Source organism: Cyanistes caeruleus, chromosome 11 (assembly GCF_971803275.1).
Source record: "Cyanistes caeruleus chromosome 11, bCyaCae1.hap1.1, whole genome shotgun sequence".
NCBI classification, from domain to species: domain Eukaryota; kingdom Metazoa; phylum Chordata; class Aves; order Passeriformes; family Paridae; genus Cyanistes; species Cyanistes caeruleus.
In genome coordinates, this window is record NC_141711.1 from 22648010 (window position 1) to 22674518 (window position 26509).

The 26509-nt window shown below is 44.1% G+C and overlaps 1 protein-coding gene and 1 long non-coding RNA gene across 6 annotated transcripts in view; both read left to right on the top strand.

Moving 5' to 3' along the window:
* The first annotated feature begins 345 nt into the window (after positions 1-345).
* On the top strand, positions 346-3988 carry LOC147651139 (uncharacterized). The gene is made up of 2 exons (XR_015275117.1): positions 346-656; positions 2680-3988. It is a non-coding gene; the product is annotated as an uncharacterized LOC147651139 (long non-coding RNA).
* Positions 3989-5768: 1780 nt separating this feature from the next.
* LOC111944293 (uncharacterized) overlaps positions 5769-26509 on the top strand; it is a 30266-nt gene continuing 9525 nt past the window's right edge. For 4 of the 5 annotated variants that reach the window (XM_086846650.1, XM_086846648.1, XM_086846651.1 and 1 more), the window contains exon 1: positions 5769-15329. In XM_086846650.1, coding sequence (XP_086702776.1) covers positions 11831-14131 — 2301 coding nt within the window. In that variant the 5' untranslated portion in view covers positions 5769-11830 and the 3' untranslated portion in view covers positions 14132-15329. The remainder of the gene's footprint in view (positions 15330-26509) is intronic. The other variant, XM_086846653.1, reaches the window with a different exon arrangement.

Here is a 26509-nt window from a genome sequence, read left to right on the forward strand (position 1 = left end):
GTTAAATAATGAGAGGAGCAGAGCTACACAAAGCTTAGTGTGTAGCTAGTACTGAAGTCATCATTGAAACCAGAGTATTTCTCCTGTTGCCAGTAAAATAATTTATTGAAATGGCAGCTTTTATGATTCAAGCAGTGGAAAAAGGTATTGCTTGGTTATGGGGCGTGGGCAGGTTCTTCAGGTTGGCATTGACCTGCACAGGGGTCTGCAGGAAATTCCTGGGCAGTGGAGGTGGGATGGAAGGAGATGAGCCCCAGGGCCCCTCACAGCCCAAAGCAGAGAGGATTCCATGCCCAGAGCAGTGTGAGAGCTCCCTGCCAAGGGCTGGTTCTGCAGTGCCCCTGCAGGATGGAATCCAGAGGTGAGAATTGCAGTGCTGGACCCTGCCAGGTGCAGCTCCTGCTCACACCCCTGTGCTCAGGTCTGGCAGGGTCTGTGCACAGGGATAGGGGCAGCAGAAGGTGCCTTCCAGACGGAGATCACTGCAGGCCAGGGCACAACAAGCAGCACTTACATAACAGCTCTCTGACCTAACATCATTTCACTGCTGCAGTCTGCTACGGAGGGCGAGGGGGTGGAGTTTCTGTTTTGTCTGTGCACTTTTTTTCCCCATTCGGATGAGATGACAACACTAGAGCAGTGGAAAAACAGCACAGGTAAGTCCTGGAATGGTACCAATGTACAGATTTCAGCAGCCTTGCCTGCAGAATAAAGTGTCTGTCCAGAGGGAAGAGAAGGAATTTAAAAGGATCCCCAGTGTGTGGTGGACTAAGGTTAATGTTAGTAATAAACTTAATGAGGATGTAATTGGCATGTTTTCCCCAATTTGGTTTATTTTAAGAAGGAGATACAGGTAAACTCTACTGCTGTTTAGGGTTTAGTGTTTAGGATGGGTGTATCTACAGCCTGTGTCACATGCTGAGTGCACAGGCTGGTTCTGGAGGTGCAGGAGGAGGAGGAGGAGGAGGAGGAGGAATTTTGGCTCTGGTTTTATTGCTAAGAATGACAGTGTTTCCAATCAGATAACAACCCCACATTAGCTGTCCTTTGGTAAAATTCTTGTGGCTGGAGGTTAATCTGACTGGGAATGCAGAATTCTTTCCAGAACAGAGCAAACATGTTTGCATTATTCAAGGTTGGTTATTGACGTCCCACCTGAGCCACCTGCCAAAAGGGAAGTGAGAGCTGCTGGCTTAGTTGTCCCTCTCAGGGAGGGCAGTGTCACCTGTGCTCTCTCATGGGTGTCACACTGGGGTGATTCTGTACCAAGGGAATTCCTCAGCTTGGATGCCGACTCAGGTACCTCGGTCTCCGTAGGACACCTGGTTCTGACCCAACGTGACACAAAATCACAGACTTGGAACTCCTGCAATTCTTGCTGACAAATACCCAGCAGAAATGTGGGTGTCTGATTGTGCAGACACAATGTGACCCAGCAGACTTTTTATCATCTTTACATATAAATCTGCGTTACATAGAGCAATCTGCAGGCAGCAGGGGACACATGAGCAAAACCAAACTCTAAAGCCTGGCTTTGCCCTGCAGACACTGCCAGCAGTTCTAGCCTGGGTTGTTATTGTTAGATTGTGAGTTGTTATCTCTGCTAACCTTGGAAATAATTCCAGCACTCGGGAGAGATGCTGAAAAGGACCCTGAGAGAAAATATTTGCTTCCCACGTGGATGTTGTAAATACACACACACAGATAAGTAACCTTAAACGAAGGGTAAAAGTCTGGCTCATTGTAAGTCAGTGATAAAACCTCTAGGTTGGAATCTCACAAAGTAAGTTTTAAAGCGCTGCATAGAAATGATAATATGAAGAGAAAATAATTTTTAAAAATACATGAAATTCTGGAGCAGTTGATGAAAAGTGTTTCAAACTAAGTGCTATGACCTTGAGACACAAAATAGTTAAATATCCCATTTCCAGAAGTACTCTTAGAGGTCAGTCTCAGGCTGCAGGCATATAGGCTGTGTCCTCTGGTCTAGAAGGCATGTCATAACTGTATATAGAATTTGGTAAATGGGGAGGTGCAAAATGCCTTCCCAGCAACCAAAGAGCTGAATTCATGTGTATGTGGGAATTGCTACCCAGTCTCTGGCAGTGATGCAGAGGAAGATGATGAGCCCATCCTGTTCCCCTTATGGAGAGAAGGCAGCTGGGATCCTCCTTGGAAAGAGGGAAGGGCTGGTGTTACCCAACTTTATTCACAGGCAACATCTGAATGTCTGGAGAGAACTTTTGTTCACGAGGCACAGCTTTGTGTGATCTAGAGGAAGATCTCCTTTGGTGCCCCCCATCCAGCTGGGCTTAGCAAGACAAGACACAAGTGACTTGGCTAGAACTTGCTTTAGCTTTCTGGTAGATGATTTGCACTGAGGACATTTCGCTGTATGCCACTCGAGCTCCCAGTGACAGTCCCACTGTCAGGAATGTTCATTATTGCTGTGGTGCACCCTGTGCCAGTAAAACCTGGTGCTGTTATTCAGCCCTGAACATTACAGGGGAAATATCCCCTGCTTCTTCCTGATCACTGCTCAGAGCTGCTCTGTAAGCATGCATGGAACAAATAATCTTAATTACAAGCTATTTAGAAAGCTAGTAGGATGGATTGGTATTTGTTGTTCTTTGAACTTTAGAATTATTCCACTAATAAGTGCATTGAATCTTTTTTAAGGTTACAGAAAGTTGAGACTGTGCAGATGTGTCTGAAGTGTGAACACCCAGCCCACAGAGTGCCAGCACCCTCAGGGAGACTTTGTGTACTCTGCTGATGCTTTCAGACCTGAGGACAAGCACTGCAAAACCGCCAGGTGGTGTTTATTGCATGAGGGCGCTATTTATATGAAAGCTTTTCATTACTGGGGAGGGGAGAACCTGTGTCCTCTTCAGGGTGTTAAAGCATGTGTCAGCACTCTGATCTCCATGGTGCTACCACATCAAGTTCTGCTTTGAATGGCCTTTTCTTATCTGGGATTAATGTAATATAACCTTCATTAGTTTTCCTGTTGGATTTGCATTTATCTTCCTTTTCATCAATGATGAATTTCTGCTAGGGGTTCCAAAATCATAATTTTGGTTAATCGAGGTTGGACTATATCTGGAGATGGAAGTACTGAGTTAATAATTGGAGTTGATGATGTTAGAGAGCTCTTCCAACCTTAATGGTTCTATGATTCTATAAAAATTAGGACTGCAGAGACCATGAATGATCATTTAGTTCTGCTTGCCGTGCAGAGGAGGAGAAGGTAAAGCTAGAGTGCTCTTGATAGATGCTTTATTTAAGCTCAGTCTTAAAAGCTGTGGACAAGGAGTGTCTTGGGTTACTCATTTGCTGGAGCACTCACAGGCAGCAGTGTGTGGGATGGGTGTCCCAGATTTCCTGGAACCTTGAAGTATCCCTGGCTCTGCTTAGCTTATGGTTAGACGGGGTGGGGGAGAGAGGTGGGTTTTCTGGTTTTGGAGGGGATGGAGTTGGCCTAGAATTCACCTTGTACTTTCTTCTATGACCCAAAACTGTGATGTAGAACAATCAATATTGTATTTACTGAAGTGCTTGGAAAACTTGTTTTCGGTGTTCTTTACTCTTCCAGCATAAGCCAAGCTCTTTCCTCTGGTTAAGATTCCAAGCAGTGCATGTTTTCTGCCACAGCCAAACCTGAGATGTAGCACTCCAAATGATGCCCTACCTCCACAAAGTAAACATGGAATAATTGTTTCCTATTTCATGTGTATGGATCTCCTCTTAACACAGTCTGTCATCAGAAGTTTTACTCTGAGCTGCCAGAAACTCCAGATCTATTTTTTCCCACAGTGTTCGGTGAACACTTACTCATAATTTTGTATTTCCCATTTTCAATGCTTTTGTTTAGTTGTTTGGGGTTTTTTTGGGTTTTTGTTTTGGTTTTGTTTTTTTTTGGTTTTTTTCTTTTTGTGGAGAGTTTTATTTTAGTAACATTAAAATATCTATAATGCATGAAGTAAAATATAGTTTTCTCATTAGTATCTCAGTGAAAAGGGCTATAAAGGAAACTGATGAGGGTAGTTGACTAGAAACCAAATTATTTCTCAGACAGAGCATATTTATTTTGGGAATCAATGGGAGAATTCCTCAACAGTGTGGAACTGCCAACCCATGAGCTTTGTCCCTCTGCTCCTGTCCTACCATTGTGACCAGACAGCTCAGGCAGAGCCTTAAAAGAGCTTGGGTTTTGTTCAGTGGAGCACCCTCACTCACAGAGTCACAGACTGGTTTGGGGTGGGAGGGACCTCAAAGCCCATCCTGTCCCACTCCTGCCATGGCAGGGACACCTTCCACTGTCCCAGGGTGCTCCAAGCCCCTTCCAACCTGGTCTTGGACAGAAACCTCCACAATTTAATTTTATTGTGGTTAACAACACATCACTGACCTTTCTGTAACAGCAATGTCTGGACTTGTCATATAAAAACCCAGTACTGTGAGAAGATCCTGGATGTCTCCTTCCTTCAGGTACAATGTGCATGAACACTGCTTATGCACTGAAACATTTCCTATCAATTATTAACCTTTCATGGCTCTTACCTTTCTGCTCATAGAGCAGAGTGTTCCTGAGCTTTTAAACCAAGAGTCTGGAATTTGTTTTTACAGTTGAGATGTGGGAAATGAAAGAGCCACACTTTCCTGCCCACTGTGAAGGAGTGAACAGAACAGAATAAACAGGTTTTCTGAAGTAGAAGTAGGTTTCACGTTCTGAACTGCACCCCGATTATATCATTACATATAATCATCTATATTTCACATGCATATAATAATAATTTTATATTTGTAACACATATAATATATATAACATATATAACATATATAACATATATAACATATATAACATATATTACACTATGTGGGTCAGCACACTTCATCAACCTCTTGGCCCCAGTTAGCTGTAGTCCTGTCCAAAGCTGCTGGAATGCTAATTAATTTCTCTCTGAAATCAATGGAAATGTTTTTATTGATTCTGATTGAACTGTTTCAAATGAGAGCATCATCCTGCCCATGCACGTTCGCAGAAGTTTATCCAGACATTTCCTTAACGCAGTTTTCTGGGTCTTATATTTCCTATGTTTTGATTTTGGGTGTAAATGTTGTGTGCTTTGGTTTTGATTAATTTTCTGATATGTGTCAGAATTGTGGGAGTTTCTTCCTAACCTCACTTTCCTAATGATAAACACTGGAAGGAGATCAAACCAGCTCTGTATCTTTAGAAATGTATGGCCTGCCTTGATAGCAGCCTATCAGAGAATGTCAAGAACATAAAAAATTACAGTACTGCTCTCCTACACGTCAAGCAGCTCACTGGGAAATAAAGAGCCAAGAGGAATTTAAATACAATCCCTCACTGCAGCAGCTGAGACAGAGAGCATTGGGAGGGAGGGGAATCCATCCCGACTGGGAGAATCCTCCTTAATGAAAATTTCTGATTCACATGCAGTGAGCAGACAGCTTCTAGGGTTTAAAGCACTAAATCTGCCCAGCTGTTAATCACTCCCCAGCTGGCACTTGCCTGTGGATTCGCTGGAGCTGGAGAAATGCAGTGGATGCCTGGGCTGCAGACACTCACTGCTGACATTGCCCAGCACAGCCACCACTGCAGCTGCTGCTTGGGCTGAACATTCAGCAGCCACATGAGTCTGTCTGCCACTCTGCTGGGAGGAAGCAGCACGAGCCAGAGAGCAGCAGAGACCAGCAGGGCCTGGGAGCATCTGACACTGCTGCAGCAACACCAAGAAAAATCATTTCTGGGTTGTGGTCTTGGGTTTTTTTAGATAACATGACTGCATCTAAATTGGGACATCAGGGGCTACAGCCCAGGGACCAGTGGTGCTCTCTTGCCATCCCCATTTTAATGTAGCCCTACAGCATGGAAAAGCAAGAGACCCTTCCCAAAAGCAAGACCTCAAGCCAAAGGTCAGTCTTTTCAAATGATGGACTCATTCCAAAAATATCCCATCCCAAATGCATGAGTGAGTGTAGAGTCATGACAGTGACGTGCAGGTGATTCAAGTCAAGATTCTTTCAAATTATATAGAATAACAAAGAAAGGCATTAAATTGTTCTGCCTTCAGATGGGAGTTTTGGTAGAAGTTTTAATAAAACACATTTACCATGAGGCATTCAAGCTCTTCTTTAGGCATTGAGTCTTAAGGAGCAAATTGAAGAAAAGATTCCCGTTTCAAAGGAGAATATCCAGAGAAGACTGAATGCCAGGGAAACAGGGCATCCAGCCTTTGTGACCTGCTCTGTAGCCCTGCTAACATCAGAAGAGCCAGGGACACGTGGAAATGATGGTACAGGCTATAAATATTCCACCTGCTTCCCCAAGTCTTTTAAAGCTGTAATTCCTGCCTTGCGTTGCTCATCTGCCTCAGAAAATAGGAGCCAGTAGTAAACACCAGCCACTTGCCAAAAAGCATCTTGACTGTGGGAGGAACAAATGATTAGATTTTAGCAGCTATTGTCCCTGGGTTTTTGTGTCTGCCACTGTGACACTTGATTTGCAGTTTGGGAACTTTGCTGTGCTGACAAAAGTCTGCCTGTAATGAGGAGGAGTTGGGAGTTTTTCATCAGTTCTCTGCTGAGAGCTGGCAGCTGGTCATGCTGCTTCCTTGCTGTGCAGAGCCAAGGCAGAGCTGAAACGGTGCCAGTTCCTGGCTTTGTTTTTTGGTGCCTTTTTTTGCCAGCAGGTACTGTGCTGAGCTCATTTTAAGCTTTATTTTGTATTATATTAAAAATAAGCTGGAGTTGTGGAGATTCTTCCAAATGTCATCTCCTGGCACCTCTATCTGAAAAGTGCCAGATTTCAATATAGCTGTGTTTCATGTAGAAAAGATCCAAAGCCAGCTCAGAAACAAACTGGGAAGTTGTTCCCAAATCCTCAATCCCATGAGCATTCAGTGTGGAGCCTACTCTTCTCCTTTCCCTGGGATCCTCAGTGGGGCTGAGGATTTTGTTTGTCCTGAATAAGAATGAGCACTCATTCATGGGAGATGTGCCTGTGCCTTATGACAAAATGAATTTGTGCTTAAAATGTGCCACCTTTATGCTGCTTGGTTTGCCTCAAAGGGAGGTTTTCAGCCGTGGGATGAGCAACACCTTCCAATTGCTGGGAGCCAAGTAGAAAACTCTCAGTTTTAGAGGTTTTGCACATGGATTTTTTATTTTGTCTCTCTGAAGATAACAGTCCTCTGTTTTCAAAGAGCTGCATGGGTGACACCAGATCATAAGACTGAGAGGGGCCCTCAGCCCTGGGTGTCCCTGTCTGCAGGGAGGGCTCCGAGCAGGGCCCAGGCAGTGCAGGCAGAATTTTGAGTAAATGTTACTGTCAAATAGCAAAACAGCAGTTGTCTGGGTGAGACAAAGTGTGAGGATATATTCTTGTTATGATGCATTTCAATTAAGCCTCAATTCTCCTTTTTTTTTGTCTAGACCAGAGGCTTTTTGGTCTAGGACCAGAGTTAGTTCCAGAAGATGTGATCCTCTTGGACTTTCCCAGCGATGGGACAAAGAGGAATCTTAGCAAGAAATCAGGGAGAGGCACTTGGATGTGCTGGAGCTGTAAAATTGCAGTCAGGCATGTGGAGCCCAGGGAAGGGAAAAATGTATAAAGAGAAAACAGGCAGAAACTCTTTTGTCCTTTGTTTTGACTTTGTTTTTCGGAAAAGAAAAATGGCAGAATAGAAATGAGAGACAGCAGAAATCTTTATTTTAATATGAGCATAGAAATCTGTGTTCAGGATGTATAAAGATGAATTAATTTAGTGCCAGTGATTATATAGGAAATGGGGAATCACTCAACTATTTTATAGTTCAGGATGTTGTTTAAGAGAGGAAAAGGAAAGTTCTCTCCTCTCTTTGGAGTTTTTATTTTATGAGGTGTAAAGACAACAGTGTCAATACAGATTTGATTGCAGACAGACTCTTTAATTAGGTGCTTTATGTTAGACTGAATTGCATTTAGTAACTTCAGGTATATAAAGGAATATAAAATTTAAATGAAACATTAATACAGCAGGCTTTTTCCACCAGAGGCTTTGCACCATTAAAAGTGCAAAGGTTAATGGCATGAGAAACAAAGGGCTTCACATCCTGATTAAACCAAGCCCTCTCCAGTCTGTTTCCTGTTCTTCATGGGACACCAGCACTTGGGATCTGCCAAGGTCATAGCCTTTGTTTTTTATTACCTTTTGTGATAAAAATATTTCACTGTTCTTGTGGATGCCAAGCTCCTGGTGAAGGCTCCGGGGCTGTTTGGCACACAAGAATTCAGGTTTTGGCCTTTGAGCTGCAGGGAGCAGCTGGTAGATGTACCAGAGCAGTGGCTGGGTGTACTGCAGAATGGGCCATATGTGCTAACAGTGTCACCCATTATCAGAGGCTTTGGAAAGAGGGGTGGATTGAACATTTTACATCTCAAAACATGAGGCTTTGCTCTGCTTGTCCCAGTCCCAGTGTGAATGGGAGGATTTTCTTTTGATGACAAACTATAACCAGTGTAAAATAACAGCAGGTTCTGCACCACACTCTCCTCAGTCCATTGCTGTACATTGTACTTCTTCCACTGCTGCTTATTTTCAAGTCCTAATGTCGTTGTTCACTCTATTATATTGGAATTAAAATCCAAAATATCTGAAGCAAACTATAGTGGACTCCTAACACAAGTGGTCAGGAACCATGAACAAAAAAAGTAATACAATTGATAACGGTAAACTGAACACTCTGTGTGATTTGTTTTAAAAAATCAGGTTCTGCTTGACTACCAAAGCAGAGAGATGAACCTACATGGTACAACAAGGGTTTAGTTGACTGTATTAATTTCTTCGGCAATTCTACATGAATAACATATGTCTCTGGTGTGTCCTGGGTTGATTATGATGTTAAATTGTATCCCCATTCGTCCACCTAACCCAGACACAGGTTCTGTATTCTTAAAATTCCATCTGAGAGTAAAAGTGAGTGGAAAAGAAGCACCAAGTCTGTTATCAGACTGTACTTGCTCCCCCCGCATCGGGAGTTTTGACTACAGCACAGACAGACAACAAGACACAGAGTGCCTTGGCTTTCCAGCTAGCCGGAGCAGAGATGTCTTCCTGGACTGTTTTCTTTCCCTTTTTCTGAAACGAATCAAACCTGCTCTGGACTGGGGACTCGGGAGAGCACCGGGAGCTTGCACCCGTGAACTACCGGGAGCCCAGCCTGGGCAGCGGCATTTTCCAGCGCCAGAGGGACTGATAACAGAGCGAACACCCACAGGAAAGAGAACCTCTGAAGTTTGTCATCTCTTCTGAACAGTGAGAGATTTTGTAATTTGATATCGTTCATTCTTCTGCTGGGTAGTGCTGTGCCTGTGAAATAAACAGGTTTTTTCCACTTCTCTCAGAGAAATCTCTTCCTGAACTGGTTGAGGGGTGGGAGAAAAGGGCCATGTGGGTTTGCTTCCCTGGGGGGAGCCCCACTGGAGGTTTTCTCCCAAATTTGCCCTAAACCAGGACAAATACATTCGTTGGCGCCCAGCACGTGGCACGAGAGTGGAAAATCCCTGTACCGATTGTACTGAAGTGGCAATTACTTTGTATTGTGATAAGATAAAGCAGTCCCTAGCCATCCAGCCATGCTGCTTGAATTAATAATGTCTTTAGGGGTGCAGGCCTTCATGTGTTTCTGGTCGCTAGGCTTTTTTGAGGTTTTAATACCTTTATGGTCCCTTGGTTTATTTTCTTATCCACAACTAGCCCCGGTATTGTCCCTAACACATAGCTTTTACAGTAGAGGGGCACGGATTAGAATAGCTATTGGGCTGGGCCTAGTGATTATGATTTCTAAGAAGTTTATTCAAGTGCTGCAGTCTGTTCTAAATATAAAGAATTCATGGGTATGGTTATGCACCCAGTTTGTTAGAGGAGGAGTAGGGAATGAGGCTTTTCAACCTTTCCTTTCCTTCTTCTCCTCTGAATCTGTTACATCACTATTGGAGAGTGTTCAGTTCCCCCTGAATGTTAAAGAGACCATCTTTCTGGCATTTAATCTGGTAAGTTTCCTCTATACAGTCTTCAGCCTCTCTAGAATGAGGGCTGAGATTTCTAGAGGGACTGATGACACCCCAGAACCAAGCATGGAAAATCCTGAGTGGGGTGGAGAATGGGAGGATATGGGCCAAGTCCTGAAGCAATTTTCTGACCCTGTAGGTTGGGACTTTCCACATGAGCAAATTCTGAATCCAGCTGAGGTGGGGAGATACCTGAAAGAGAAGTGTCAGGATAATTCCAAAGAAAAAAAGATCATTGCAGTAAGCTGGGCCCTGGCATATGCTTATCGCACATTGCTGGATACTGTAGGGCAGCAGACAGAAGAAAGGGGACAGAGAGATAAATCAACAGTTACCCCAATTACTCAGGCTGCAGCCAACCTCCCAGTTACAAAGCTGGTAGCTAAACCAGACAGCAAGCCTCAACCCATGGCTGTTGCTACTAGCACAAGAAGTGGAAAGTGCACAGACAAAACTGATCGACCAGTGAATGATGATGATGATGACGCAGGAGAAGGACCCTCAACGCCTCCTGACACAAAACCAAGAGTCAAAGCAACTGGCACAAGATCAGAGGCTAATATTGAGTCCTTTTCCCTGAAAGATCTTCGTGGCCTAAGGAAGGACTACACTTGACAACCTGATGAATCTATAATTAGTTGGTTAGTCCGTCTGTGGGACACCACAGGTGAAGCTACAGTTCTGGATGGCACTGAAGTGAGGCACCTGGGATCCCTGTCACACGATCCGGTTATCGACCAGGGGATGATGAGAGGGGCTAACCCTCGCAGTCTCTGGGCACGGGTCCTTGAAAGTGTAGCCCAAAGATATCTGTGTGTAGATAATCTTTACATGCAGCAAACACAATGGAAAACCATCGAACAAGGGATCCAACGACTGAGAGAAATGGCAGTGGCAGAGAGTGTTTTTTCAGATGACATACCAACTAAAAATCCAGACTTGGTGCCGTGTACATCCGTGATGTGGCGAAAATTGATACGACTTGGGCCACAAGAATATGCATCTGCGTTAGCAATGATGAAACGGGATGAAAGGGAGGAGACCGTGCTGGATATGGCGAAGAAGCTTCGAGCATACGTAGATGCCGTGCATGGCCCCACACATGCAAGAATCGCAGCTGTGGAAACATGTCTGCAGAGATTAGAAGATAAGATAGAGGAGAATCACAAGAAACTTAGAGATGAGATTAAAGAGGACCTTGTCCAAATCTCAGCAGTACAGATCAGAGGTCCTGGCACTCAACGCAGACGTTCCCCAGATTGGGAGAGAAGGTATACCCCACGAGCTGAGCTGTGGTTCTTCCTGCGTGATTGTGGAGAAAACATGAGGAGATGGGATGGGAAATCTACTGCAGCTCTGGCACAACGGGTGCGTGAACTGAAGGAGGAGAAGAGTCACAAAGGAAGTTCCACCAAAAGGGAAGCAGCTCCAGTTGCATGTAGCCGAACTGCCAGGTATGATGATGATGACATGTCTGACCCCCTTGAAGGAACATCCAAGACATATACCAAAGGAAAGGATAACCAGGCTTAGAGGGGCCCTGCCTCTAGCCAGGTAGAGGCTAGGGAAAACCGTGTTTTTTGGACTGTGTGGATTCGTTGGCCTGGCACATCAGAACCGCAACGATATGAGGCCTTGGTTGACACTGGTGCACAATGTACGCTAATCCCATCAAGACACGTAGGGACAGAATCTGTTTCTATTGCTGGCGTGACGGGGGGATCACAGGATTTTACCTTGGTGGAAGCAGACATGAGCCTGACTGGAAATGAATGGAAGAAACACCCTATTGTGACAGGCCCAGAGGCTCCATGCATTTTGGGCATAGACTACCTCCGAAGTGGGTATTTCAAAGACCCAAAAGGATTCAGGTGGGCATTTGGTATAGCAGCTGTGGAGACAGAGGGCGTCCAGCAACTGAACACGTTGCCTGGACTGTCTGAGAATCCATCTACAGTAGGACTCCTGAAAGTGGAAGAACAGCAAGTACCAATTGCCACCTCGACAGTGCACCGCCGACAATATAGAACAACTCGAGATGCTGTGATCCCCATCCACAAGATGATCAGAGAGCTGGAGAGCCAAGGGGTGGTCAGCAAAACCCACTCCCCCTTCAACAGCCCCATCTGGCCTGTGCGCAAGTCTGACAGAGAATGGAGATTGACTGTGGACTATCGTGCATTGAATGAAGTGACTCCACCACTGAGCGCTGCCATGCCGGACATGCTGGAGCTCCAGTACGAGCTGGAGTCCAAGGCAGTGAAGTGCTACGCCACTACTGACATTGCTAATGCATTTTTCTCCATTCCCCTGGCAGCAGAATGCAGGCCTCAGTTTGCCTTCACCTGGAGGGGAGTGCAGTACACCTGGAACCGACTGCCCCAGGGGTGGAAGCACAGCCCTACCATCTGCCATGGACTGATCCAGGCTGCCCTGGAAAAGGGTGAGGCTCCAGAACATCTACAGTACATAGATGACATCATTGTGTGGGGGAACACAGCAGCAGAAGTGTTTGGGAAAGGAGAGAAAATCATCCAGATCCTCCTGGAAGCTGGTTTTGCCATCAAGAAGAGCAAAGTTAAGGGACCAGCTCGTGAGATTCAGTTCCTGGGGGTAAAGTGGCAAGATGGGCGGCGTCAGATTCCTACTGATGTCATTAACAAAATTACAGCAATGTCTCCACCAACTAATAAGAAGGAAACACAAGCTTTCTTAGGTGCCATAGGGTTTTGGAGAATGCATATTCCTGAATACAGTCAGATTGTGAGCCCTCTTTACTTGGTCACTCGGAAGAAGAATAATTTCCATTGGGGCCCTGAGCAGCAACAAGCCTTTGCTCAGATCAAGCAGGAGATTGCCCATGCAGTAGCCCTTGGCCCAGTCAGAACAGGACCAGATGTGAAGAACGTGCTCTATTCTGCAGCCGGGAGCCATGGTCTGTCCTGGAGCCTTTGGCAGAAAGTGCCTGGGGAGACTCGAGGCCGACCATTAGGATTTTGGAGTAGAAGCTACAGAGGGTCTGAAGCCCATTACACCCCAACAGAAAAAGAAATTTTAGCAGCCTATAAAGGAGTCCAAGCTGCCTCAGAAGTGATTGGCACTGAAGCACAACTCCTCCTGGCACCCCGACTACCAGTGCTAGGATGGATGTTCAAGGGAAAGGTTCCTTCCACCCATCATGCAACCAGTGCCACATGGAGCAAGTGGATTGCTCTTATCACGCAGCGCACCCGTATTGGTAAACTGAACCGACCTGGGATTTTGGAAATAATTACAAACTGGCCTGAAGGTGAAAATTTTGGTCCCACAGATGAAGAACAAGAGGAAGTGACAAGGGCTGAAGAAGCTCCACCATATAACCAGCTGCCAGCAGAAGAAACACGCTATGCTCTGTTCACTGATGGTTCCTGTTGCGTCGTAGGGATGAACCAGAAGTGGAAAGCAGCCGTATGGAGCCCCACACGACAGGTCGCAGAGGCCACTGAAGGAGAAGGTGGATCAAGTCAACTTGCAGAGCTCAAAGCTGTTCAACTGGCCCTGGACATTGCTGAAAGAGAGAAGTGGCCAAAGCTCTACCTCTACACGGATTCATGGATGGTGGCCAATGCTCTGTGGGGATGGCTGGAGAGGTGGAAAGAGGCTAATTGGCAGCGCAGAGGAAAACCAATTTGGGCTGCCAAAGAGTGGAAGGACATTGCTACCAGAGTAGGGAGACTACCAGTGAAAGTCCGCCACGTAGATGCCCATGTCCCCAAGAGTAGAGCTAATGAGGAGCACCAAAATAATAAGCAGGTAGATCAGGCTGCAAAGATACAAGTATCAAAAATAGATTTGGATTGGGAACATAAGGGAGAGTTGTTCCTAGCCCGATGGGCTCATGATGCCTCAGGTCATCAGGGTAGAGATGCCACCTATAAGTGGGCACGAGACCGAGGGGTGGATTTAACTATGAACAGCATTTCTCAGGTTATTCATGACTGTGAGACATGTGCTGCGATCAAACAGGCCAAGCGGTTGAAGCCCCTCTGGTACGGTGGATGGTGGTCCAGATAAAAGTATGGGGAGGCCTGGCAGATTGATTACATCACACTGCCCCAAACCCGCCAAGGCAAGCGCTATGTGCTCACGATGGTAGAAGCCACCACAGGATGGTTGGAAACCTACCCTGTGCCTCATGCCACTGCCCGTAACACCATCCTGGGACTTGAAAAGCAGGTCCTTTGGAGGCATGGCACCCCTGAGAGGATTGAGTCAGACAATGGGACTCATTTCAAGAACAGCCTTATAAACAGCTGGGCTAGGGAACACGGCATTGAGTGGGTGTACCATATCCCCTACCATGCACCTGCTGCTGGGAAGGTGGAGAGGTACAATGGACTATTAAAAATCACCTTAAAGGCACTGGGTGGAGGATCTTTTAAAAACTGGGAGCAACATCTAGCAAAGGCCACCTGGTTAGTCAACACCAGAGGTTCCACCAACCGAGCAGGTCCTGCCCAGTCTGAGTCTTTACATGTAGTAGACGGAGACAAAGTCCCAGTGGTACATGTCAGAGGTCTGCTAGGGAAGACAGTTTGGGTCAATTCTACCTCGGGCACAGACAAACCCATTTGTGGGGTTGTCTTTGCTCAAGGACCAGGTTGTACATGGTGGATAATGCAGAGAGATGGAACAACACGATGTGTACCTCAGGGAGACCTGATCATTGGGTAAAAGGTTACTGCCATTGTCTGTACCTTAAACCACGCAGAAATGTGTGCAGAGTTGGAATGTTAGTTTTGGCAGTAAGTCGATGATATGGGGATAAGGGGTGGAATGTCCTGGGTTGATTATGATGTTAAATTGTATCCCCATTCGTCCACCTAACCCAGACACAGGTTCTGTATTCTTAAAATTTCATCTGAGAGTAAAAGTGAGTGGAAAAGAAGCACCAAGTCTGTTATCAGACTGTACTTGCTCCCCCCGCATCGGGAGTTTTGACTACAGCACAGACAGACAACAAGACACAGAGTGCCTTGGCTTTCCAGCTAGCCGGAGCAGAGAGGTCTTCCTGGACTGTTTTCTTTCCCTTTTTCTGAAACGAATCAAACCTGCTCTGGACTGGGGACTCGGGGGAGCACCGGGAGCTTGCACCTGTGGACTACCGGGAGCCCAGCCTGGGCAGCGGCATTTTCCAGCGCCAGAGGGACTGATAACAGAGCGAACACCCCCAGGAAAGAGACCCTCTGAAGTTCATCATCTCTTCTGAAGGGTGAGAGGTTTTGTAATTTGATATCATTCATTTTTGTGCTGGGTAGTGCTGTGCCTGTGAAATAAACAGGTTTTTTCCACTTCTCTCAGAGAAATCTCTTCCCGACCGGTTGGGGGGGTGGGGGGAAAAGGGCCACGTGGGTTTGCTTCCCCGGGGGGAGCCCCACTGGAGGTTTTCTCCCAGATTTGCCCTAAACCAGGACATGGTGGTAAAAATATATGCTAAGCCAACTCCTTTTTTGTTTTCTTCTATAATTCATTTAATAATGCCATAAGTCAGTGTAAAAAATCTGAAGGCATCTCATTTATGTTTAAAGAATGAATAGTTTCCAAACTCTATTCACAGAGTGGTGGAAACGAAGGGTACTTTTGTGAAGTAATAGATAGTTTTTGTCAAGCACTTTCTGTCAAAAGATTTACAACTTCCCATAAGAAATGGAATCAGGGAAACGAAGTGTGCCAGATGTCTCAGTCATTGAGTGACAAAATCAAAGCCTCTCTTAGCATGTAATACCTGAGAGTAGGGCTGATGATGATTATAAATACATTGATAAGTTGTCAAAATGATCTTTTAACTACTACACTTCATTATTCAAGCATATTCTATTAATTCTCTATAAACCAGTAATTAAATTGATTCTTCTTTTCTACTTCTTCAAGGTATTCCAGTTCTTTAAAGCACCCTTGGCTTCCTGAAGTGCCTGTGGATAACCCTTTGATCTGCCCAGCAGAAATCTGAATGCTGATAAGTGTTCATGTTTTGGGAGATAGCTCCAGGCACTGGGGGTGTGGCTGTGCACTGGAAACCTTTCCAGATGAGTTTGTGTTGCAGTGAGGAATGAACACATTCTCAGAGTTCCTCTGCATGAAAGCAATCAGTTGTCAGTTTTTCCTGATCTTTTGTGTGAAGCACATAGAGACAAGTATAAAACATAGCATTTTGAGTGCTTCCACGAGGTGACAGTGAGTGTAAGAGAAGGAGGAGGAGTTACTGGTGCAAAGCATCCTCAGTATCTGCAGCTCCTTGGCCCAAAAGAAGGGATTTGAGGTTACTTTCCTGCCCCCTTCCCCTCCAAGGTTTTTATACTCTTGAACTGTGGGGGTTTTGATGCTTTAATAACATTCTCTGTCAGATTTCTTTCTGGAGGGCATCACTCTGTCTCTTCAGTTTTCTATGAGCTTATTGCAGCTCTCCATGACAGAAACTCTTCCTTTTGTACTGTCTGAGCACCGCGGCATGTGGTCTGCAAGGAAGATTCCCAGGCATGAGGCTCTATGGGTAGGGAAAAATAACTGCAGTAAAGCTGGATTGAATAAAGATCCAGTCACTGCTCACTGGCTGGTATCTTTGCTGATATCCCAGGATGATGGCTGTGGGCTCCTCCTCAGCACACAGAAGATGCGAGGCAGGAGGCACCATTCCTTAAAAGCAGGATACGCTGGGAAGGTGTGAAATGCTGCTCTTAATTCAAACAGATCTTTGAAAGGTTCTTTCCAGCCTTCCAGAAGAGGAAGGAGATCCACTGGGGGGCAGGTGGAAGAGATGCTGGGTGCAGGTAAAAGCTGAGCAGCTCCTGAAAGCCCCACCAGCACAAATCAGTTCCCACCTGACTTCTGCATCCATTCACCTTTTTTGCACTTCTCTGTTCCTTCACAAAAATATTATTCCATGTAAAGCAGAACAAGGCAGGGGACAGAAGTACCTTGGCTCCAGCACAGAGAAGACAGATTTGCTCTACAAACTTTGTCACCTGGAAAAATTTGCAGTTTTCTTTGATGACAAATAACACACGAAGCAACAGGAAATCTGCCAAGCATGGCAGAAGTTGTAAGTCACCACTAACAGGGACACTTTATCAGTGACAAGTCATGAAGAGAAGGAAACATGACCACTGCAGCCCCACTGCATGATAACTCAAAGCTTGAGAAACATCTAGAACACACATAATTCATAAAGATTGGAAGTTGTTAAACCCAGCAACAACTGAAGTGGTTAACTCCAGGCTTATTCTGATGCAGGGCACTAGAGAGGCTCAACCAGAATGTACCAGGTGCAAACCACTCAGGTTTCGCTGCCCTGTTTTGGAGTAATTCTTCCCAGTATTTCTCAATCCATCAATTTTGCCATCAGAGCTGCGATTTCTTTGCAGAGAATGAGGAGTATTGGACAGCAGATTAGTGGGGAGGAAGTTTATGAAATGGAGGAGCAAAAGGCAATCCAGCACTGGCAAACTGGGAATTCCTTGACTTTGCCTTGCAGCCAGAAGAGTTGAGTGATTATTGGGGCTTAGAACAGCATTGATATCAGAATGGAGTTCCTGCATTTGACCCATTTAGAGAGAGTCACCAGACAGTTCTTTAAGTTGGAAAGAGCTGGAAATCCATTAATTAGTTTGGCTTTATCCAGAAGTGTAATATATTTAATTCTTTCCCAGTGCTGGACCAGGCAGCCAGTAATTACACTAATAGTGTTATCTCCCTTATTAAAGAATGTCTTATCTGAATAATATTGTTGATTTGTATGCATCTGGTATAACTCGAGCTTTCAGGACTTTTTGTGACCATATATATGGTTTTGTCTTTCTTTTGATTCTTCCTGACTCCTTAGATATAATGTCTTTCTTGGTTAACAAAATTACATTTTTATCTCTAGGTTTAAACTGGTTTATAGCAACAAGGGTAAGTTTTAATTCCAAGCAAAAGTTTGAGTATGACCCAAGAGTTCTGAGCCTCCCCTCATCTCTGCTAGCAAGGGTGAGGCTGCTCCAGTTGTAAAATACCCTCGTGCCTCACGTGGTGCTCCCAATATTCTGCTTCAGGCATGCAGGCAAAGAGTGGTTTTCATATAAGCTGGTCCAAGTTTGCTTGGAATCTTCATATTTCTTAGATTATTTTTTAAACAAAGGAATTGTTGTGACAGCTTGTACTAAGCTATCTACAAAAAGTTGTTTCTCCTTCACTTGAGTTTGCACTTGAATTTTCTTGTTGTGCTGCTTTGTGACACGTTCGGGTTTACTGATGATACTTACCATGAACTTGTTACCTTTTATCCAAGAGTGTTTCCTTTGTAGCTTTTTGAGTGCATCTGCTGAACTGTGAGATTGAAATTTAAATTTCTTCAATGCCTTTTATAACCCTTGTGAGTATGAATTACATTTCTTAATTATTTTTTCCAGTATTTAGGCATTTCACAGATTAGGAAATAGATTTTTCGAAAAGATAGTCTTGATTACACAATGCACTTGTTGTTTCTTTCTCCATAGGAATTTAATTTTCATTGAAGTCATTAAAACTATTAATTTTTGACTGAAAATGCTACATTTGGACCTTTCAGAAATGCCAGACCCCTGTCTCCTGGGAACTACAGATCACATCTCTCATTTGCCTGTTTTCCCATGGGCTCTGGCCACCCTTTGGATGCCAGAACACACTAGCACACCCTAATCCTCAAAGCCTTTTCTTTTAAATTATTACTGTAAACAATGATTGTATCCATTAAAATTTCCTCTTAATCTTCCTGCTTCTCTCCAGGAGTGAAGCTGTGTAGTCAAACTGCTGTAAGACATCCCCATGGCAGCCTGCTTGCTCTGCCTTGATTATTATTTACATATAGCTTTTAGAGAAAATTGTTACTCCAGTGAGTATCTCCAGTTCTCAAGTGAGATCTGTCTTTTACTGTGAGAATTTAGATAAACAGTCACTGTGTAATGAAACACCCACAATTTTCACTGGAGCAAAAGGACTACATTTAGTCATAATTAAGCTGTACTTTGGGCCATGTACAAGATCCTGATTCAATTCAGAGTGTGAATTAAAGTGGAATTTTTTTGCTTTAAAAAGAATTGACCCAAATTCCAGATCATTCCTTGGAAATGCCCCCATTCACCATGAAAAATATTGAAATCAGATCCTGCTGAAGGGAAGAAGAAGGGAAATGTTTAGGAGCAGAGGAAATGTAATGGATTTGGAGCCAGACAAGGGGGACATTTGCCCTCAGCATCAACAGAAAATTCTGATAGAAATTGCTGAAGTAAAAAACGTGTGGGACCTTTGGGGCAAGCCAAGACCAGCAATCAGAGAAAGGGCAGCAAGTGCAGCACCACAGATCTGAGGAGTTTCCAGAGCTTCTGATCCCTTCTTTGTCCAAATAGTTTTGATCAAAAACATCTGTGTGGAGGCCTCAGGGACAGCTCTGCAGGAGCCTGATTCTTGTTCAGCAGGGAGCAGGACCCATCCTGACACTGCCACAGCCACTTGGACATCCTGGAGAATTGGCCCTACCTGGGGATCTCTACTGAGCTCCAGCTTCCATGACTTCAGTGCCCCACTTGAGAAGGGAAGCAATGTTTGCTTCCAGTGCTCATCTCTCAGGAAGCCCTGGGAACTTGACCCCAGGCATGCTGAGACTCAGAACATCCTTGCTCTGCAGATACTGTGCTTCAAATGTGGTGCCAGAGACAGGGAAGAAAGCAACATTCCGTCTTCTTTAAAAAACAGGAAAAGTGGCCTTCCCTGTGCCGTACCAAGGGTTTCTTGTTCCGAGGGGAGGAATTAGCTTTTCTGTGTCTGACTTTGCCTCCTATACAACTGCAAATCCTGGGAAGGCTGAGTACATCTATAGAGAAGGGACTAATAAAAATGTGGGCTTACTTTTAACAGATAGCAGTAGTTTCAGTTTTCCTGGGATGTTGATCGCCTGTCAGTGGAAAATGTAGGCTTGGACAGTCTGGGTATGATTTATCTTCCTATGAAACCTGGCATTAATTTCCCAAACACTTCTAGTTCATGATAACACATCTTTTATTTCACATCCGTCCATTGTTAGACAGAAAACATCACCTGATGACTGGCCACAAAGCACAGCACGAAGAGGTCTCCAACCCAGCTTTTACTATGTACAAGTGAAAACAGCAAAACTTTTATGAGTTGGCCCATGTTGGAAATAATCATTTTACATGTGTTCCTCAAATAGATGGCACTGAAGCCAACTTCAGCCATGAAATGTATACTTTTTAGTGCTGTTTAGGACCAGCGATCACCAAGTGCTCTTTCAGCTCTGACAGCTAGAAGGTTTTAAATAAGAGAATAATAAACATTAAAGAATTAATTATTCTGTTTTAATTAATTAATTGAGATCTACTGTATTAAAAAACAATACAAAAACCCAGCAACCAAGTATCTGAATTTCCAGCATTTTAATTGCCACAGAGATTATTATAATGACCCATAAACTCTAAATTTTTGAGGACAGAGCAGTAGGTTATTCTTAAAAAGCAGTTTCTATCTGCTATGTGGTGGTAGTCACTACAGACTGCACAAAAAGGCCTCAAACACCAACTCATTAACCAACCAAAGAATACAAATTAATCTGTATAAACTAAAAGAAATTCAGTGATGCCTTATCCATCCCAAGTTCTTGGGTGTAACAAAAGTTTTCTCACATTTGCAGAGCTCAAATCCTTTTTCATTTATTTATCTCAAACCCTTTTTTATTTATCTATCTATCTATCTGACTTTTGTTCAGCCAAGTATAAAAGTTGGGATGACACAAGAAAATAAAAGCAAGCGACATGGAAGACAGGCATTCCCTCAGCTAACAGTTTGGAGATCCTGACTGAAGTGGGCTGCAGGACCAGGGTATGTCCCTGTCTTAGCAAAGGAAGTTGGTTTTGGCAGCAGCAGCTGCTTGACTCTGAGGAGGTTGATGATGATATTCTGCTCTTGAGTAGAAAAAACATACATAACCAGCAGGTCAAATTAGCCTATTTTTGTTAAAAGGAAGGTTATAGAAATATTCCTGTTACAGCATTTCCAGTGGCCACCTCTGCAGGGAGGGAGGAAAGCTGGTTTAGGGTGCATGGAAAGAGGAGCTGAAAAACCCAGAGCAGCTCCAGAGCCTGACTGGGATCCATGAACAGAAACGTGAGTCCAGTCACTGAGTCCTGTCTGAGGCAAAGCTCTGCCTGCAGCCACAGGCAATGGAACTGGGTAAAAATGGGCAATTGTAATGCCAGGTCTAATAGTGCTTGTTATATTATCTACTACATTAAATCCCTGACAAATATGTAATGGGATTAAAAATGTCTTCCGCTCTAGATTTATATAGCACTGCCAGGGCATAAACTTCATTAAAGCTCCGTGTAACAGATATTTGAATCATAACTGGAAAGTCTCATTTTCCAACATCACATCCATTTTAGCTTCTCTATTTTTTCCCTATTCAGTCATCACTTCCCATTAATTTATGTTTTTAGTCACTTCCCTTAGCTTTAGCTACTTCTCAAGTACTTATTTCAGGAGCTCTGTGCTCTGGTTCCAGCCCCATGCTTTATGTACAGGACTTACTCTGCTTAGCAAGGAGATGAATTTCCTCAGTAACTGTTAAAATCAATGAGATTTGAAAGATTTAATGTAAAAGGGAACTGTGTTTCTTACAGGATTATATTCAGAGAACACACAACTCTGTGTATGAGCTTGGGTGTGAGATGGGTATATGCAAACAGATTTTCTTGTAAAGATCAGAAATAAGAAGGAAAACTTATCTCCACTTACTTTCTGCTTTAGTCAGCAACATCCAGCATTAGTTCATGAACAGACACGCATTTCCCTTCTCTCTGTTTTGTGCTACTGAATTAATACATGCACCTATTACGATTCTTGCCTAATTGCAAACAGACAAGGTGCATTCTGTCCCTTGGGTCACGCTGGAACCCAACATTCTCTGCAGGTATGTTGTGACTGTGAGGCTTTTTGCAAACAGCTGTTCTCTGCCCATGGTGCCTCGAGCCAGAAAGGAACCACTGAGCTTGTGTTCAGGAGCTGGATGTAAATATTCAACAGATGCTTCAGCACTCTGGAGCCAAACTCGCAGTTGTGCACTACTGGAACAAACATGCCTGGGAAAATCGATGCATAATTAATTGATTTGCTCACTCAGAACTTCAGTGCTGATTGCAACAGCCCGCAGTTATGTAGATTTTTTTGCTACCAGCTGTGGTTTAAATGAAATTGGTTTGGCCCATGTGAATGTATATTATTTACAGTCCGGTCAGGTGCTGTGCTGTGGATTCATCTCCTGCAAACCCCTCATTCATTATCTGTGCACTGTTTGCACTCTGAACTAATGGAAAGTTTTTTCTTCTGATAGTAAATTTTCCTTTCTTTCTCCCAGCCCTCTCTCAGCTCCTTTTATCTTCCAATTTCATCCTTACCTTTAGATAAATTTTTGCTGTTGCTCCTGCTGTGGCTGGAACTTACCAGAGATGTAAAAACACAGTAGAAACTCATCGATGACCCTGGGATGTGGCCATACAGGAACCCGCTCTGTAAACACTAAATAATCTAAATAACTACATATATCAACATCTGGCAGTAGAAACCCGATGTTGCCATCTTTTTCTATAGTTCACAGCATCTCTTTTTTTAAATTTAAGTACAGAGCACAAGCTTCAAACACACCAGGCTTCACAACATTTGTACTAATGCTGCCAAGGCACCCTATAAAATATTTTATGAACCATGAGAACATTTTAATATGTTGGCGTTTCCTTAATTAAGACAGTTTTACTGCTGCCTGAAACAGAGGTGTTACATTAGCTGAGGATCTCTGCACTGTATAAATTATGGCATCTGTCTTCTAAATAGAAGTTTGTATTATGCATTGAGGAATGAGCTGGTGTGCATTTAATTTAAATGGATGATCAGAGTTTTTTTGAAAATTAATATCTACCTTTCCAGGAGATTTCCATTATGTTAAATTACATTTTAAAAAGCACGTTGCATGAGTGATGTTACTGCATATCAATTCATAACATTAGAATTTCCTGCCACAATGGAGCCCTTGAAAACATCCACTGAAACAACATGAAGATTAAGATTTACTGCTTTGTTGAAATTCTAAGAAATGCTGCTCAGGTGGAATTATTTTTTACCTTATTGTATCAAACTGCACAATACAACAAATTAATTTGCAGTGATTGTATATACCAGTGGTGAGTTGGGTCAAATTATTCATACATATCATACATATAAAATTGAATGACTTTCAGAATCTTGCAGTTTCCCCTAATAAAACACATAAATATTACAGACTCCCACCCATTTACTGCTTATAATAGGTAGAGTGGAACTATTCTGCAGAAAGCCACCGTTTCATGCTTTTAAAAAGGTGTAAGAACTCTTTTACAGATGATTTTTAAAATAAGAATTAAGAGACGGTTTCCAATCCCTTGGACTATGGATGTAGCTGTGCATCCATACAGCACATACTGGGCTGAGGAAGGGTCAGCTTTGGAAATATTTCTAGTAGAACTGAGGTCTCTTAGCTGAAAGACAGCTTATAAAGCCCAATAAGTTATTGGTTTAGCCCTGACAGCAGCATGTGTGTGTCCTGAAGCAGCTCCGGTGTGACAGGAGCAGTGACTCTCCCCGGGATCAACAGGGACACAGCCAGAACGGCGTCCTAAAAACCAGCGGTTTCATCAGAGAAAAGGTCAGCGCTGTTCTGTGAGGACTTGGAGATTTTCAGATGCTAGGACAAGCAGAGGCAGCAGAAGGAAAAGTCCTGAGCCTTTAATCAGTGCTGGGAGGAGCAGCTGGGGCTGTTAAACTCCGTACCAACAGTTCTGCTGCTGCTGCTCCTCAAAGCACTCCTGGGGAGCCACTTCAGAGGTAATTGATGTGTCCCTGCCAACAGCACAGGAGAGCTGGGAAACAGCTGCACACCTGGGCTCTCCAGGACTGCCAGAGGAGGCTCCCTGCTCCCCTGCTTTCAGGCATCAGGGATGGCAGATGAAGGTGCAGCAGCCAGGGAATTTTCTCTCCACAGGAATAGTTTAAATGTCTTAGTGATTTCATAGGATGGCAGGCCTGAAGCTCTGGATTCTCACCTAGGCAAGTCTCTCAAAGCTTTCAAGTTTTCCAAAACTTTCAAGAGAAAGCCTCAGTGGTATATGCTGGAATTTCCTCGTGTTGTCCTAATCCTTACACCTTGCTTTTTTCCTCTGGCATGGGGATTTCACCCTTCTTGCTCTATCCCTCAATATCAGTGCTGGCACTCATTGTCCATAGGCATTCTCATCAGTGCTGTGCAAATTCTGTATTTCCTGCAGCATCATGACTTCCTAAGCTTTCTCAGCTCAGAAAATCAGCACAAAATTGCATGTAAATTATGGCTTTACCTCACTATTGGAACAGACCAAACCCACAAAAAAGTGGATGTGGCACTTCATGGTGTGATTTAGTGGGTGTGGAGATACCCTATCAAAGGTTGGACGTGATGATCTTGGAGGTCCTTTCTGGCCTTACTGACTCAGTGATTCCATGTTTGGGATTTGAGTGGGGGAAGCTGTAGCCAGGCACCGAGAGAGCCAAGTCTAGGTGGGTGCAGGAGCAGGATTGGGGTGGATTCCAGCACCACCTCCCTGTTCCCTCCCTGCCCAAGGCATGTTTCCAGCAGTGGGATGTTGCCCTTGGAGAAGCCTGTTGGCTCTGTCAGGATGCCCAGGGATGGGGAGTTCAGCTGAGAGTGCTCAAGGATATTTTCTGTACCAGGTACCCCACAAGAAGACTCTCCCCAGCCCCAGCCCTGCTGTGGGGCTGTTGACTCATGTGCTCTGTACCTGACAGTACCTGTTGGCACTTACGTCTGTGAGTGATTCAGCTCAGTGTGCTCACCTCCCTCTCACTCATCACTGCATTGAAATTGGACATTCTGCATGTGGAAATTACAGGTTCCTGCACTCTGAGTGTGATTCACAGAACAACACAACAGGCACTTGTTGAGGCATTGAGGGATGACTTCATCTCTTGCTGTTGTTTCAGCAACTGAAAGAGGCTTTATCTAGGACGGGTATATGATCCTTTACATAGACTATTTTTTATCCTTTACATCACACTTGTCTATGATCATCCTCTTTTCGTTGTTTTGAGTCCATAAAAGCATGACATTAAGAAATAGCTTGCACCTTCAATTTTCCACCAAATGTTGGAGGTCCCTTTTATTTACTTTGATGTTCTCGGGCCAGACACAAATGTTCTGAGCCACTTCTGCTTTGTACCATGGTCTGGAAAGCTGGAAGTTAGTATCACCTATGGATGGGGTCAGGCACACAGATGACAGACTGGGATAATAAAACTGCACATTGTCTCGAGCAGTCGAGAACAGAATCCCAGGATGGGAACAGCTGGAAGGGGCCCCATGGTCCCCCCAGCGACAAACTGGTGAGCTGAATCTCTGCTGTGGCACAGAAGCTGCTCATGTTGAGCCCTGGGAACTCAGGTGGCTTCAGAGGACCAAGCCCATGGCTGTCCCCGCTGTGCAGCAGGTGACACAGCTTGGTGGGATCACCAGCAGCCACTCTGCTTGAGAAAAAGCTGTTTGATGGAATACACTGAATGCTGGCTCTGCAGACCGAAATGTTTCCAGCAAGAATAGGCTGTTTTCAATTCCAAATGAGGTTATCTTCTTAATGGGGTGTTATCTAGTGACCTGAAGTGCTTTGCCTCGATGATTTTAGGGGTGTTTGTGTATCAATGGAGCTTTCACAGGCACTGAGGCAACTCCTTTGGAGAGCTGTAACCCAACACCAAGCACTGCTTCTCAGTCAGCAACTCTCAAAAACTGACATCCAGAGACAAGGGGAGAAAGTAAATCCACCTGATTATTCCCAGGGAAAAAAAAGTCTTAAATTTACCTTGAGAAGCTGCCTCTAAAATAGTTTTCCCAAAGGATTCTTCACCTTTTCATAATTGTAATAGTAATGATGGTCCAAGAATGAAATTTATTAAAGTCTTGGCTCCAAAACCTGAAGGTTGGGGCTATCTGTAATAAGCTGTGAGTACCAAATGATCCTCACTACAGCACTGACCAGTGCAATGCAGTCCTGGGTACTTTCCCTTCAGTAAGAAAAAGATGTTCCACCCTACAAGAAGGCATTGAGGAGTCTGTTAGCAAAAATCCCTGAATGGGGACAGCTCAGGGACAGGGACAGGAAGGGAAACAATTTTCATTTTTAATATAAAATAGAAAATTATTACATTCTAATATCTGACTGTACTGACATTTATCTTGGGATGACAGCCCTGGAACAAGTTATATTTTCCCTCCAACTTCGTGGGAATTTTTCCAAGCTAGAATGTGTTATAGCACATCTTAAGAGAAGTGCAGGGTTAGATCCCTTT